Below are 15,753 nucleotides of genomic sequence, written 5' to 3' on the forward strand. Positions count from 1 at the left end.
TATAGTCTCCAAATTTCAGAGATAAACTCAACCTAGGGACGATTCAACTTCAAAGTGAAGTAAATAGCCCGACAGGCCTCGATTAAGTTCGCAAGTAGGGCGCGCTGTGGTCAAGCGGACTATGAACACGTTATCAGATCAGCTTGTTACGTCGGCTTCAAGCAACTTTAATGTGCTTTTACGAGGAACTTTTAATACTTCCATGATAGGATATCTTCACTGTAAGCCATTTATAATGCTAAGCTATTTATTTATTGCTTTACAGCATTTTATATATAATTTCTGTCGTATAGTTAGATTACGCTTAATTAAGTAAGTAATAGTAGATTGTTAACCAAGGGATGAAAAGCACTCATTTCTGCTGAGGTGTTTTGGCGCTCGAACGCAGTGAGAGCGCCAATAGTCCGAGGCAGAAATGATGCCTTTCACCCGAGTTAAACACTCTACTTTTCATTTCGAATACGAGAAAAGTAAAATGCATGTATTTTGTTAAAAACATGGCTAAGTATACATTTTTATAGTATTTCTTGAGGGTACTTTCAATTAACAATTCAGGCAAAAGTATCGTTATTTATGGAATGGAGAGTCAAACATCAAAATGGAAATTTTATAACAAATCCATTTAAACTCAAATTTCAATTGCGTATCGTAACAAAATTAAAAAAATCGTACTTCGAACGTGAAATGCTCTAGTGCAGACACGTATCATTTTCTGCGCACCTTTTAGAACAACAATGACTCTCTTTCAGAGCATGAGAAATGAAAATATTCTTTATTGCACCAAAATTATACATTTTACATACATGTAAAACTACAAAGAAATATTTAAAGAAAAAATAGAACCAGGTAACAACAGGCGGTCTTACCGCTAAAAAGCGATCTCTTCCAGACAACCTTAAGTTCTAATTTGTCTATCTGATTTGATTGATTGATATGATTTTGACAACGACACGTCCTCTTAATTATTTGCTTTTGTTTTCTTATTTATATGACTTACCCCTCGTTCACTAAGGTGCCCTACAAGGCAGTGTAGATAAGTAGTGCCCCCCAGCTGCGCTGTAATGTTGCTGACAGAATTGTTAGCCGCCACTTCGGTGGTGGGCTGAGCGCCGGCGCGCCAACCGCGCGCTCGAGATGTGCCGTGATGTCCTGTAAATTTTATCAGATTATAGATGGGGCATTCCATAAGCGAGATTTAGACTAGCAAGAACTTGCATGCAATTTTCATTACATTGCGGTATCTGATCAACCTTTTGAATACAATTTACTTTAGTAGTCAGCAATGTAACTTAAATTTCATGCAAGTTCTTGCTAGTCTAAACCTCGCTATAAGAATGTCGCTAACGTAACGCCTTTGCCTTGTATGGCAGCTATCACAATCCGTAAAGTAAAGGTCAAGAATATAGTGCCAATTTGTCAGCCTAGTCATTATTACCAGAACCTATATCGCTTTCACAGCATTTTCAGAATTATTAGAAAATGGCGTTACATAAGCGGAATTCTTGTGGAATAAACTAAGTATTTGCACACAAAAAGTATGATCCGGCGAAGTGGAAACTGCTGACAAGGACAAGAATGGAATTCTTCAATGCCACATATTTCGCGTTTGGTGTTTAGTTTTCCTTGTTATGCAACTTATGCTCAGAGAAGTGCTTGAGGTAAAGTGGAAGTGATGAGAAAGATTACACTTTGGTCCACGGAGCTCGTATTCGTGTATGGGCTAATTGTAATTTTCATCAGTTTTAAGGTCATAAAACAAATTAACATAATAGCTTAAAAAAATATCAGAGGTACTAGTTATCAACAGTTTATTAAATCAATGGCAGGCCATCACTCACTGCGTTCGAGCGCCAAACTACCTCGGCACAAATGGTTGCCTTTCATCCCTTGGTTACCCAATATACAAATTTTATGCTTCTATTAGGTATCAGTAGGTAGACTAGGAAAGTTTAATAACTAAAACTTATGTAAGTACTTACGTATGTCTCCTGTAGGCGATGTGAAAAGAGGCAGCATGAAGAAGACAGCAGCAGCAAGCGGTACGCCCATCCCGCCGGCCACTCGCCATCTCATCTGGGAACAAAGATATATTAAATTAAATTAAATCATTATTCGCTTGCCTTTGTCTCTCTCTCATCTCATCATTCACTCGCGTTATTTACATATCATCTCTCACACAGTATCCAACTTTTCATCGGTTTTTCTTTCAGGGAGGTACGAGAATTCATTAAATTACTTTAAAAATGTATTGAAAATATGTAAAACTTTTGTCTCATCAAAACTAATAGCATATTAGATTATTTTAAAGCTATTCGACTTAATAATACGTGAGTGACCCGGTTTAAAATAATCTAATATGTTTGAGTCTCACGGGAGTTTTATAGTTAAAACTAATAGCACTGTACTTTTCAAAAACAAATATGTATTATAATTGAAAAAAAAAAAAAAAAAAAAACAGTATCTACCGAGAGCATATTATTATAATTAGCTACGCGAGCGACTGTTGTTTTTATATGTTCTTTATTTCAAAATAAATATATCATAATCAAGGTAATATGTTGTACACTAAACCAGACACAAATAACGATTATAATACTACTTTCTCAGGATACGACGGCAAGCGACTGTTAGAAACGAACGCAGGTACGATAAAAACAGTACATAGGTCGGTACGAACGTACGTTTTTTCCTATTTTACAAAAATATTATAAATAGTTGATTATAATAAACTATGAGGTTAATTCTGCCATAACATTTTCAGGGCGAATAGTTAGTAATAAAAATGACGAACACATATATTATTATATCTATACCTATATTTATTATATCTTCTCACATTTTTCACCATCACTGGTTACTGATAGTTTCTCTACTGAGCGATCGCTGAGCGAACTTAAGCTTGCCGTAATTCCAAACGGTTGCGCAGGGTCCAACCAGTGTTACGTGACCTCCAGATAAATAATTTAAAAGCCCCTCCAGTCATTTCACGAAATCATTTTTTGTAGTTTATTTTTAAAATTTACATGCCGTAAACGTGCCTGCAGGTTGTAAGTAAACAGGACCTTGTGGACGCATCTGTAATAAATTTCCGCTCTTATACTTAGACTTTCGCTCGTATTTATCCGTACATGCATTGGCGCGAGCGAGACGCACATTATTTAGATATCATTATGATTTGTGATGTCACAATGTAAGTTTGAATTGACCTCTAAATCAGTGGAACGATATACTTATTTTTAAATCCGTTATGGGTCCCCGGCAAGCTCGGTTCTCCATACAAACGTAGTTACGCTCTCATTTCAAAACGAGTAGCTAGTTTGCTATGAAACTTTGTACTTACAATAGGATATGGTATATCTATGTCTGTAATTAGTTTATGTAGTTTCAGATAAAAAATACTGCAAATTTAAGTTTTTCATACAAAACCTGTTTTTGCTCTATTTCGTTTGCTTTATAAATTGGAGCTATATATAAACTAATTACATACCTAGATATATCATGTCGTTGTATGTGTAATGCTTCATTACAATCCATCACGGAGTTTTAAAATGAGAACGAAAATCCGTTTGTATGGAAAGGTGAAATTCGGCCGAGCTTGCCGGGGACTTATGGCTTGGATATTGATTTGACACTATCGCTCGCATTTATTGTTGCCGGCGACATGCACTTCATAACAATATCAAAATGTATATGTAAAATGAAAAACGCAGCTTCGAGATTTGTTTTATATGCTCCATCTTGATGTTGAGTTGATTTATGATTGGTTAAAGTGTTTTAACCGTTCACTTTGACTCGGTAAACGTTTGGAATGATACCTTAAGTCGCAAAGAGCATTGCAACTTCACCTGCGCTCGATTGATCCAAACTCTCTGAACTGTTCAACTGTAATCGCAGAATAATTTACCTACGCTAAGTTTACAGCTTTAGTTTATACAGGATGGCTAAAAAATAAGTGCATTCCCATTGCCAGTGAGGTTTTGGGATTATACTGAGCAACTTTTACTATGGGATCAACTACAAAATCGCGAAAAAAAAAATTACCCTCCCATAGAAAATGAACAGCCAAATTTTTTAATAAGATAAGATAGTGAGGGTACAGTATAGGTACATCTTTGGTCCACAAGTTAAAGTAGTTACTTTTACTCTGAGTATAACCCAACTTAAAACACTCGGCGAGTATTAAAAAAAATATATTTATAAAATTTTAAAAATACACAAGTAAGTTTTAAGTTGTCAAACAATATTAGTATTTTGACTTAGTTTACTAATGTGTCCTCCACGCATTGGTGACAGACACACAAACACTTGCCTTGTGTTCGTGTTGAGTGTGGCAGAAGTATTTGTAATCAGGTTACAGGCTGCTTGGAATCTTAAGTGGCCGAATTACCATTCCAGATTACAATCAAGTACTAGGTTTGCCATTAGCTGTAGGTACTATGTATCTGTGTTAGAGGAAGCTCAGGATTCTATGGACTAATGTGAGTCTGTATTAATAATTCTACTTTTTTTTTTTTATACCACGTCGGTGGCAATCAAGCATACGGCCCGCCTGATGGTAAGCAGTTACCGTAGCCTATGAACGCCTGCAACACCAGAGATATTACACGCGCGTTGCCGACCCTTTAAAAACCTGTATACTCCTTTTTTGAAGAACCCCATACTGTAGCCTTGACTTGACTTCCAAAGTACCTTTATCTACCCAATCACTCCTGAAGTTGTGACCGAATGCCGAGAGAGAGAGAGAGAAGAAGCTGTGGCGTCTCTCTGTCACTGTTAACGTCGTACCACAAGATTCTAACAGATGGCGTTAGTTTAGCCAATTCAATACAAAGAGTGCAACTTTATATGGAGCGCCATACATTCCCTACATCGCGCTTAAGAAGTTCCGAATGTCAGTTGCTATACTTAACAACACAACTCCACCTCCTGCAACTCCTAACCAATTCTCAGTGAACTTTGGTTCCCAGGCACAACACTCGTCACACAAAGCAAATCACTATGATAATGTTATCGTACACTGCTGATCTTAACTACATATTAGTAGCGAGTACGGTACAGTATCTTCGAGAACGTCATTTCAGCTCTTCCAGTCCTGAATTTATTGTCTACCTATCCAGAGGTATATAATTGGATGACTTGAAGGAGTTGTGAAGGTCTATTCATGTAGTAGTTTCTCATACGGTTATTATTATCTGTCAGCTGCCAACAAATACATTTCTGGTTAAAGAAATATCATTGTTGACAGCTGACAGATCATATTAATAACCGTTTGATAACAAGAAATTATTATCTGAATAGGGATCTCGGTTCTTGTTTTATCAGAAAGCGTCTACCAACCAAGCAGAAGACAGTATTAAAAACAAAAACACATTCGAGAGACGGACAAATATTAAGTTTTCTGTGAACCGTACCGAACACTAAAAATGAATGAACAATGAACAAGATACTGCTAAAACTGCACCAATGCAAAAGTTCTATCCCGCAAGTTCGAGAATTCACCTGTTTCCAATTCCATACATTATTCTACTTCTTCCCGATGCACCTTCACCTGTTAAGAACTCCTAAAAGTCTTGAACGAGTGATAACTTTTTCTAATACCTGGACAATTTAAGTATTATTTATTATTTATTTTATTTTAAAGTTTATTGCACAATATAACAAATAAAGTACAAATGGCGGGCTTAATGCCTAAAGGCATTCTCTACCAGTCAACCACCAAGTATTCTTATTTATTTTTCTGTACAATCGCCATCAGATATAACGGAGCGGCCAAGGTGCTCACAAATATCTGAACACGCCTCTATTGCCAAGGCATTAGGGTGCGTGTTCAGATATTGTGGACACCTTGGCCGCTCCGATATATCTAATGGCGACTGTATAATCAGCATAAATAGTAGCGGAATTAAATAACGCACCAAAAATATCTGCCTACCTTTATTCAGAATCAGAATCAGAATCAGAATTGTTTACTTGGAAAAGTATTCCAGGATACCAGATACTTTCGGAGTGTTGTTTTATACACTACTATTGAAGCTAAATATAGATGAGAGCCCTGCAAATCGAAGGAAAATACATTTCGAATTGCTCTTCTATGTACTAATATTAAATAGTGTAACAAAGCCTTAAGATTTTTTTTTCTTTTTTTAATTTATTTAGGAAACAAACAGTCATATACAGATAAGTTTTAACTTGTAGATATACAATATCACCTATAGTTCCATTAATTATAACATACTGATATTGATAACAAGTAGAAACAGGGCTTGTTCGGCACTGCCTATAAATAGGAAGATACACAGAAGTAACAACTGGATAAAAACTAATAAAGTACCTAAGTAACATGCTTACAAACATACATACGTTACATAAGACTATAGAACAATTACAATTTTTTTTTAAAGCAAAGTGAGTAGCATTACACTGCTATGGAAAAAGTAAGCTCCGCAGACCACTACTATATTTACCGAAAGACAATGAGAAGATATCTAGATTTATGAAATTAACATTGTAATCATGACAGGCTCGTCTAAATAAAATATACGAAAATTGCTTTCAAAATTACTTGCCTCTATAAAGTCTATGTCTACTACTACTACTATATCTACTACTATGTCACATTAGTCCCAGAATAACAATCTTAAAGTACAGAAGTAATCCTGCCATTGCGTAACGAAGGTTGGGACGATGTAGAATTTTTAACGCATCGTATAAACATGTATAACCTCATTTGTGAACATTCTGGCTCTGAGCGGCCCCTAACCTAACGTTACAAAAATTCAAATTTATGGCAGATGGTAGTGGTCATCGCCTTCGATCGAGTGCAAATCTTGCACTGGCAACACCTCATCACAAATCTGGTGCGTATGGTAAATCTTTTGCGGTACGAGCGGTTCAGCTTTGGAATGAGTTCTCCCTCCTTAAGGAAATCGCGGCCCGTTGCATCGCTTAAGGGGCAGTTTAGGAAACTGTGGCTATCGGACCAGAATTAACTATTTGTGACTATAGATGTATATTTATTATATATAACGTAGGTATTATATATATTTGTTATACTGTTACTTCAAATTTTTATCTTATTTTATTTATTTTCGCCCTCTTTTATAAATTTATTGACTTTCCTCTAGTCTATATTTGTCTACCGTTCTTCATCAATTCTCATCTACTCAAAGGTTAACTGGAAGAAATCCCTTAAAGGGATAAGTTCGCCTTTGTACTGCCTATTTCTGTGCCATATTTGTGTTCTATGTCTTTGTACAATAAAGAGTTTATACATACATACATACATACAACTGCGTCAAATCAACACCGGGTATAATGCATTTTTATATAGGGTCATTGATTCAAATAAGAAATTCTCTACGAATCGGGCGCTTCGCTCTAAATTTAGGGGCAATACAGAATACAGAAAGAGGTATGAGTAGGTATATATTTGAACTAAGAGGGGCTCGAGGCAAGAAAGATTAACTGCCATATTTTGGCCGATGTTTCTGACGAAATGTAAATATATTCAAAAACTTGTTACTTTGCGATTCGTGTTAGTCTATTCATGAAATAAAACAACGCCTCCACGAGGAAGCACCGCTATTTAAACTTATGTACCGAAATAGTTCCAACTTCTTCGTTTTAACAAGCGATGACAAAAGAAAAAACAGAAAGTGATTTTGCATTATACCCGACGGCAAAAAGAAAGGAAAGGGTGTGTGAACGTATTTTATTGTTTGTTTCACCGTGACGTCAAAACTACGAAGCTGGTTTTAATGAATGAGTTCTTGTAGCCCGGGTGACATAAGGTACATTAACAACAGACTTCAAGTAAAATTGCAGGTAATTATAGTTTATTTTTCTGCCACAAACGGTTAAAAAATGGTTAGAAAATTAATCAACTTCCAAAAAAAATGCAGGACATAAAATGCATTTGTACGTTACAGCTCGTGATATACCTCAAAAAGGTGATTTTGTTTAAAAAAAATCTTAGGTTAAAGTTTTCAAACTTTTCACTTATTCCAAATACCACGTGCTGATCCCCACCACACGCATTACGTAAGCAATTCCCAAATACGCCCACAGGCTGACAATTCCATTCTCCTTTAAGTATATAAAGCGCCTTTGAGTACACAATGTGCGTATTTGTGTTGGAGCGAATATTACGGAGCGTGAAAAGAGAGCGAACTCATCAAAGTTGCGATTTGTTTGCTGCGAGGCTGATTGCTTGTGGGGAGTTTCGATGGATGTGTTATGTGACGTCATAAGTTTAACCCTGAATTGTGCTACCGTTATCATACAAATAAGCAGGCAACAAAACGAAAGGCACTTCGATTTAAGCAGCACCACTCAGTTGTAAGCTACACCATTTTGACACTTCTTAACTGCCCATGTTCAATTTTTCATCCGGAAAACTTTTTGTAAGGGGCCCACTGGTTATCAGTCCGCCGGACGATATCGGCCTGTCAGATAAAACACAAATTTGATAGTTCCGAACAACTGACAGGCATGATGTCGTCCGGCGGACTGGTAATCAGTGGGCCCCTTAATAGTCTATTTTTATTCTTGCCGCTAGAAATTTATCCGTTTTTGACTTTGAAGTGTCACCATTTTCCATTACATAAGTATTAGGGCCTGTTTCACAATGTCCAAGTAAAGTCCTGAATAAGCTACTTGCCACTTATCTGACGAATAAAGTCATCGTTGGCGTTTCACAATCTCCAAATAAGCTTTATCTGCTGGATAAAGTGCTTTTTTGTAGGAAATTTTATCTGGCAGTTAATTTATTTGTTAATTAGCTATCCAATACTTTACTTGGACATTGTGAAACAGGCCCTAAGAGAAATAAAAACTGTTATATGTGGTCAACTATCTATACCTGTTTACCTATAATAACTTCGTATACTTAAGTGAAAAAACATTTGCCACAAATGCTGAAATAAAATTTAAAAACTGTATACAGGTGGATTTTCATTTTGGGTCAGTGAGAGCAGCTACCAAATCCCGTACTGCTACGCGAAAATGGTCCCTTAATTTCAAACTAATGAACATTGGCGTTTAAAGATTTTGGAAAAAAACATACAGGGTGCGAGTAAAAGGTGATTTTTGATAAACTTTTTTTTGATGTCAATCGATCCCATTCCTATCCAGGATCAAAAGCTTGTATGGAACAAAAAAATTTTTTTTGGCTAGAAAAGCCACAAATCGAGGAAAACTTTTTCCATACGATATACTAAACATTAATTTTTCAAATGCTTTTTTTATGCCAATCGATTCCATTCCTATCCTAGGGGTCAGCTTACGGTAATGTACTAAAAAGCCACAAATTAAGGAAAACTTTTTCCATGCATTTACTATGGAGAAAAAGTGAAATTTTATTCACATTTTTCTATCTTCATTAATTCGAAATTCAGGGTCTTCTAAGACCATTTTCGCGTAGCAGCACGGGATTTGGTAGCTGCCCTCACTGACCAAAAAAGAAAATCCACCCTATATAATGATGTTATACTAAATTATATTAGATTTCCGCCAAACATAGTCATAATAACAAAATAAAACATGTCATTTAAGCCAACGTATCACGCTTGTCAGCTTTTAAAGTTAATTACGCTCCAAAATTTCGACGCTTTAACTAAAGGTTTTGGTAAAATGTTGTTAAATTTACCGATAAAATAAACAGAATCATTATCAGGCATTGACAAAGCAGGCTTATGTACGAAACGGCGGTATTTAAGCGTTACGTGTGACAACCAGATAAACTGTTAACGTTGGGGGAATTTGTAAATATTGTAAAATATACTGTCATTTGTCGGGATTCGGAATGTGCTGAAAGCGTAATAAATTAATCGTTATTAATACTATCTGCACTCTGTTATCTACACCATAGAAACAGCTTAGAGTGCTCAATCCTTTTTTTTATATAGACTGATCGGCGATTTATTTTAAACTGAACGGCGATCGGCCATACATAGATTTCCTTACTTAATTATGATTAATAAGTTTTAAATTTGCTTAAAACTTGATAGATAGTAATTAAGTTTAAATCTTATCGTAAATAAGCTTTCGCTAAGCTCGCTTAAAACTTACGGACTAAATACAAAGTTTATTTATTTCTCTAGTAGTCTAGACTTAAAAAACTACCAGTTTGTTGACATTAAAAAATAACGTAATAATTGAGACATTTAGTAAGAAATTATGATGGTCAACTTCGGAATGGTTGAAGACTTGGCTGCATGAAGCTGATTCGTATTAAGTATGTAAATTAAGTAAAAATTGAACAAGTATATAAACTAGTTTTAGTCCCTGAACACAGCTACCTTCTTTGTATCTTTACCTATTAGTGGTTACGGCCGATATCGTCCGGCAGACTGATAGATAGTCAGTGGGCCCCTTGAGATATGTGGTCGACCTACACGATTAAATTTAATCGGTGATAAGGAGTTGAAAAATATTTCCAACCTAAATAGAATTCAATACGCGAGATCTCATGCAATTTACTTCACCGTTAAATTAATTACAGTTAATGATAGTATTAAAATTAATAACCACTGGATACATGGACAACCTATTTTTATTGAAGGGAAGTAGGTGTACGTACGTCAAGTGCCATCGCTCTGGCGGGGAATTTAACAATTTGACAATCTCATAAGGTTTTCGTTTTTTTATGGCTGTTACTTTAGAAAGAGGTTTTTAAACTCTGGACTAAATCATTGGTAGGGTGACAATAATTTAGTGTTCCGTTTGTCAACAAAGTTATGCACGGTACACTAATTACATCTAATGGGTAATGTATTTTTTTATGTAAGTAATAGGAAGCAAACGAGCAAAAGAGCCGTCTGATGAGAGGCAGTCATCACCACCCATGGACATAAGCAACATCAGAGTAGCCACTTATGCGTTGTTTGAAAACCCTAAATACCTGCATGTAGCGCAAGGGAAACCCCTCAGAAGGTAGTTCTAATTTTTAAGTGTTTAAAAATGCAAGAGTACATGTGGCATGGCATGATTGTGTAATCGGAATAGGTACCTACATTCAACTGGCATGGAACACACTACCTATATAATTACTACAGATATCCTATACTTATATAGAATGCACCAGATTTATTAATGATCATTTAAAACAAAATGTCAATGTAAATCGTCGGCGACCTAAATAATGGTCTCGATATATTTAACCCGTTTCAGATTCAATTGTCAATGTTAAATTGTCAAATTAACGTTAAACAATCTGCCAATAACTAATTTATATCCAAATAGCAGTAAACTGGGCAGTTAAATACGGTATGGAATGGAAAATCATTGAAATAAATTACAGATTTGAGTGTGGGGCTTAGGCGTTATTTATGAGCCATTACAGATACCAGTTAAAGGTATAGACTGCCATCTCTAAGCAAATTCAAACGCCTCGTTATTTTCAATGGCGTCTACTAAAAATTTAAGTAAAAAATGGATACCCTAATAAATATAAAGACAGATAGACGATACAACTAGGGAGCAAATGAAAATATATAATTGCATATTTTTCAGGTGGTCAGGACGTATGCCGCGTAAGCTGAAGACTCCGGTTCGATTCCGGCCTCGGCCAACGGAGAGCTTGGTCACTTTTTCTTTAGTACATAGATAATGTATTATGATTAAAGAGGTGGCCGATATTAGGGCATGTTGCCCCAGATGTCGTTACCATAAGCTGGTCAAACTAAATGTCAAAGGTGACTTGCAATATACAAGTAATTGACCTGGAGCCCGATTCAAATTTAACAACTTGTTATGGTTTTAAACTGGTTTTGATACGACCTTGGCGATCATCTTAGTGATTGGCGCGCATCTTACGCATGACTTTCACTTAATTTTGCATGCTGCATGCACCAATCAGCGTAAGAGCACAATAAGATCATAACCGTACCGTCCGTAGCAAGTTGCAATTGGGTTCCTGATGGGACGACATCTATAACAATGATAAGAAACGAAATGTTGCCCAGATACATCGGTCTTTACTCTTAATGTGTCTCTAGCCATAGTTAAGGACTCAGTTCTCTCCGCTAAAGCAAAATGGTGGATTTCAGTAAGAAAATAATACCTGCCACGGCCTTACGTGTAATGGTTATAGCTCAGGAAATGAGGTAGAGGCAAAATATTTAAATCACTACGGTTTCACTCACTATTACCGCCTGTTGTTACCTAGTCTTAAGCTTGTATTTTGCTTTCTGTGTATTTTTTTTAGTTTATGGTGCACAATAAAGAATGTTTACTTACTTACTTATTATTTTTAGTCGCTTTCGGCGACATGTTTCGGACTCTTCGGGAGTCCTTCCTCAGGCACGAATGTCCTCGGCGGCTCTACTCCGTGCGTGTGAGGTAGAGGCAAATTGAGGTACATAACAAGTTTAGGGTTTTAGAAGATAATTTGTGGAGAATGGGTAATAACAAATGTTGATACACGATCGAGCAATATATTTATTGATTGATTTATTTTGGTTATTTATAGTGGAATGAAGGGTTATCTTAGCGGTAATGCATGTGGTTATTAAAGTTTGAAACCTAGGCTTGAATCAACGACTTTTATTTATTTATTTAATCTTAACCGAACCCGAACCGGTAACCGCCGACCCCGTCCCCCCCGCCCCCCCCGGCCCGACCCCGGTAACCGAAGACAATATTATTTTATCTTTATTGCATAATACATGATAGTACAAATGGCGAACTTATTGCCTTTAGACTTATACTGGAGTCGTTGCCCCCCCCCCCCCCTCCAACCCCTGCAAACAAATTTCTATGCAGGGGGACCATTCATAATTCATAATGCAACTATGCCATTTTCACGTAATGTGTAAGCACGAAATAACATTTTCGTCCCGTTTTCTTTATCCGCTCAAAAATGCTTTAAAATTGCCCTTAAAAATCTACTTTTTAATCCACAAGCGCAACAATATGCTCCTTTCCGCACTAGCATATAAATTCACTTTACCAAAGCTTTATTTCCCCGCCGCCTCAGTGTTGAGTAAAGAATCAAATTGCCTCGCCGGGCTAAGTGGGACAAACTCGATACCACTCAATTAGTCTCTGCAAGAGGGCAATGGCTCTAGAGCGGAAAAAGCACTTCTCCAATAAGCAACGTGTATTACATAAGACCTTATTCTTGGCAAGAAGAAAAGTTTTCTTTAGTTCATTAGTATGGTAATTAGTGTATTTTTAAATGACGCTATTTTAAGTTTAAATTGAAATCCAGGTGTAAGGTGAGTGACTTTGTTGATTAAAGTTTAATGAAATATAGTAATAAAGATATACCAGTTGGTATGTTTACGCTTTTAATATTTTTTCCCCAAGTTTCTGGCTCGTTTCTGTTGATTTAATAAGCTTATTAAGAATATCTGTAAAGTAAAAAATGTCTTACAACGTTAAATATGTAACTGTAACTGCTTTGTAGTAGTATTATATTAAATTTTTGTTAGGTGGAGAGTACACTTGTAGTGACAATCTTGACACCAACTGGGCATTATAATTGTTATGTATGAGTAGTGAGTACCTACTTGTTTCATAACTAGACTGAAATAAGAAACGTTAAGATTTCTGTTACGAGAGAGAAAAACGTTAAAATAGAAAAAGGAAATATAACTCCATTTATTGAAACGAAGGATTTTGCTTCCATTTAGATACCTCACATAAATATTAATACAACGCTCAGCTCTGCGGAAGACATTCGATTTTAATTTAAATTTGAAGTCAATTCGATTAAATTCATTCCAAAGGGATATAATGGCGGCCTTGAATCACAATTTCTAAGATGGCGGCTCAAATATAATTGTACCGTTGCCTACTTTGCTCCAAAATGTCCTCCGAAATTCGAAATTAAATATACATTTAATACACTCACACATATACATTTATTATTATATTGTAGTTAGTATATACGGGTTTGAATTAGACCATCGCCACCACTACCTATATCATGTATTAACACTTAAATGAAGTAGTGATATAGTTTTCACATATAAAAACTGTTGATTTAACGAAATAAATGCTTTTTTTTTTTAACTGTTGAAGCACAATTACCCAGTTGGGCGCAAGGTACTTGAAAGCAAAAACATTTTAAGTACCTACCTACTTAAGTACTACTAGATATTGAAATAATCCAAACATTGTTTGTACTCCCCATCGACATACAAACCTCCTCAGGGTGTTTTACACGTGTTTTACCTACGACTGGTCTTTGTAATATTAATTATTAACATACATACTGTAATTATGTTTGCTAATTCAATAAATTAAATACCTAGATAGTGTATCTACTCTATAGTGTGTCGAGTAGGTAAGTATATTTAATATTCATAGGTAGGATAGGTAGTTAAATACAGATGTTTTTTAAACGGCAAAGAGCATTTCGGGTGAAAATTTAGGTTTGTTAGTTCATTTCATTAGGCACTTTATCGTCTTCATCACACTACAATTCTTTTTTTGGTATTCTATGTTGCATTAAATAAAAACGTTTGTAATAATAATTATTAGTTTCATCCGTCACGGCCATAGAGTAACTTATACTAGAGCGTTACTGTCATAGTAAATTTTGTAACCCCAGTAAATTCACTGCCATCTGTCGACACACTTTAAAACTAAAAATGAAAATTTATAAAAATACGATAAAATGTATTTAAATATGGATAAAAGATTTTTTTTATTTGCATTAATTATTTTTATGATTTTGACCCATGTTCTTTCACTGATATGCATTAAAATTGTTAAATAACAAACGAAACCGTCAACGCCAGTAGGCCAAAGCTAGTAGCGCCCTCTGAACGAGAATCAAGTTTTCTTGATTTTCGAGGCACGTTTTTTCCTTAGACCGTATCCATCTATTACGGAGTTATATATGGTCAGTTATATATACTATCTTTGGTCACGGCTAAGGTGGTACGGCCATGTAATGCGTAGATCCGAAGACCGTGTCGTGAAAAAGTGCCTTTCCACGGCTGCGTATGAAAGAGGGAGAGGTAGGCCGCTGACTACCTAGATGACGAATGTCCAGAGATGACGAATGTCCAGAGAGACATAAAGGAGCTCGGCCTAACTCCCTACGACGCTTATCAGACGAGCAAGTCGACCCCGCGTAACGGGAAGTGGCGAGGAGGAAGAAGAAGAATTTCCTCCGTCACGGTTCTGTGCGATTTAAAGACTCTTCACACTCCAAGATCTGATAAAAACTTGCAAGTGAATCTAGGACGTTCAACTGTCCGAGTCTATAACTGGGGCCATTATCGCAAAGTTATTGTTAGCAAAGAAAACTAGTTAAAAGTTATTTTAAACTGTCCGACGGCTCCTTTAATTTGTGTTATTGGTATTGTTCCGTGATTCTTTAGTGTTGTGTGATCGGACTGTGAAGATAGAATTATTAAAAAGTAAAATACAATTCCTTTTCCCGCTAATCACCAAGTTTAGCGGGAAGATAGCAGATCGTTACAGCTACTACCAGTTTGGCACTGACATAAAAACGCTAGCGTGAACGTAACTTCCTTTCTATGCATCTCGCTCGTACATTCTTTCGCATATTTGTGCGAGCGAGATGTATAGAACGTAAGTTACGTAGTCGTTAGCGTTTATGTCAGTGTTGACACTGTCAGTGACTGTGTCAACACTGACATATACGCTATGCAGTTTTGTTTCTTCTTAAAAATGTTTCCTTTAACTAAAATGATCTAGCTGATGAAGATGATGATGAATGATGATGATGAATGATTTAAGGTACTTTCCCTCCAGGGCCCACAATTTTTTCCCACA

General features: G+C 36.1%; 1 protein-coding gene across 1 annotated transcript in view; it reads right to left on the bottom strand.

Annotated features, from left to right (window-relative positions):
- The window catches only part of LOC134749432 (hemicentin-2-like), a 318,341-nt gene that overhangs the window by 65,201 nt on the left and 237,387 nt on the right, over positions 1-15,753 (bottom strand). Inside the window, exons 2-3 of the mRNA XM_063684360.1 lie at positions 1,980-2,073; positions 998-1,149 (exon numbers count right to left, since the gene is read on the bottom strand). Of these exons, the coding sequence (XP_063540430.1) occupies positions 998-1,149; positions 1,980-2,073 (246 nt within the window). The remainder of the gene's footprint in view (positions 1-997; positions 1,150-1,979; positions 2,074-15,753) is intronic.

Source organism: Cydia strobilella, chromosome 18, assembly GCF_947568885.1.
Source record: "Cydia strobilella chromosome 18, ilCydStro3.1, whole genome shotgun sequence".
NCBI classification, from domain to species: domain Eukaryota; kingdom Metazoa; phylum Arthropoda; class Insecta; order Lepidoptera; family Tortricidae; genus Cydia; species Cydia strobilella.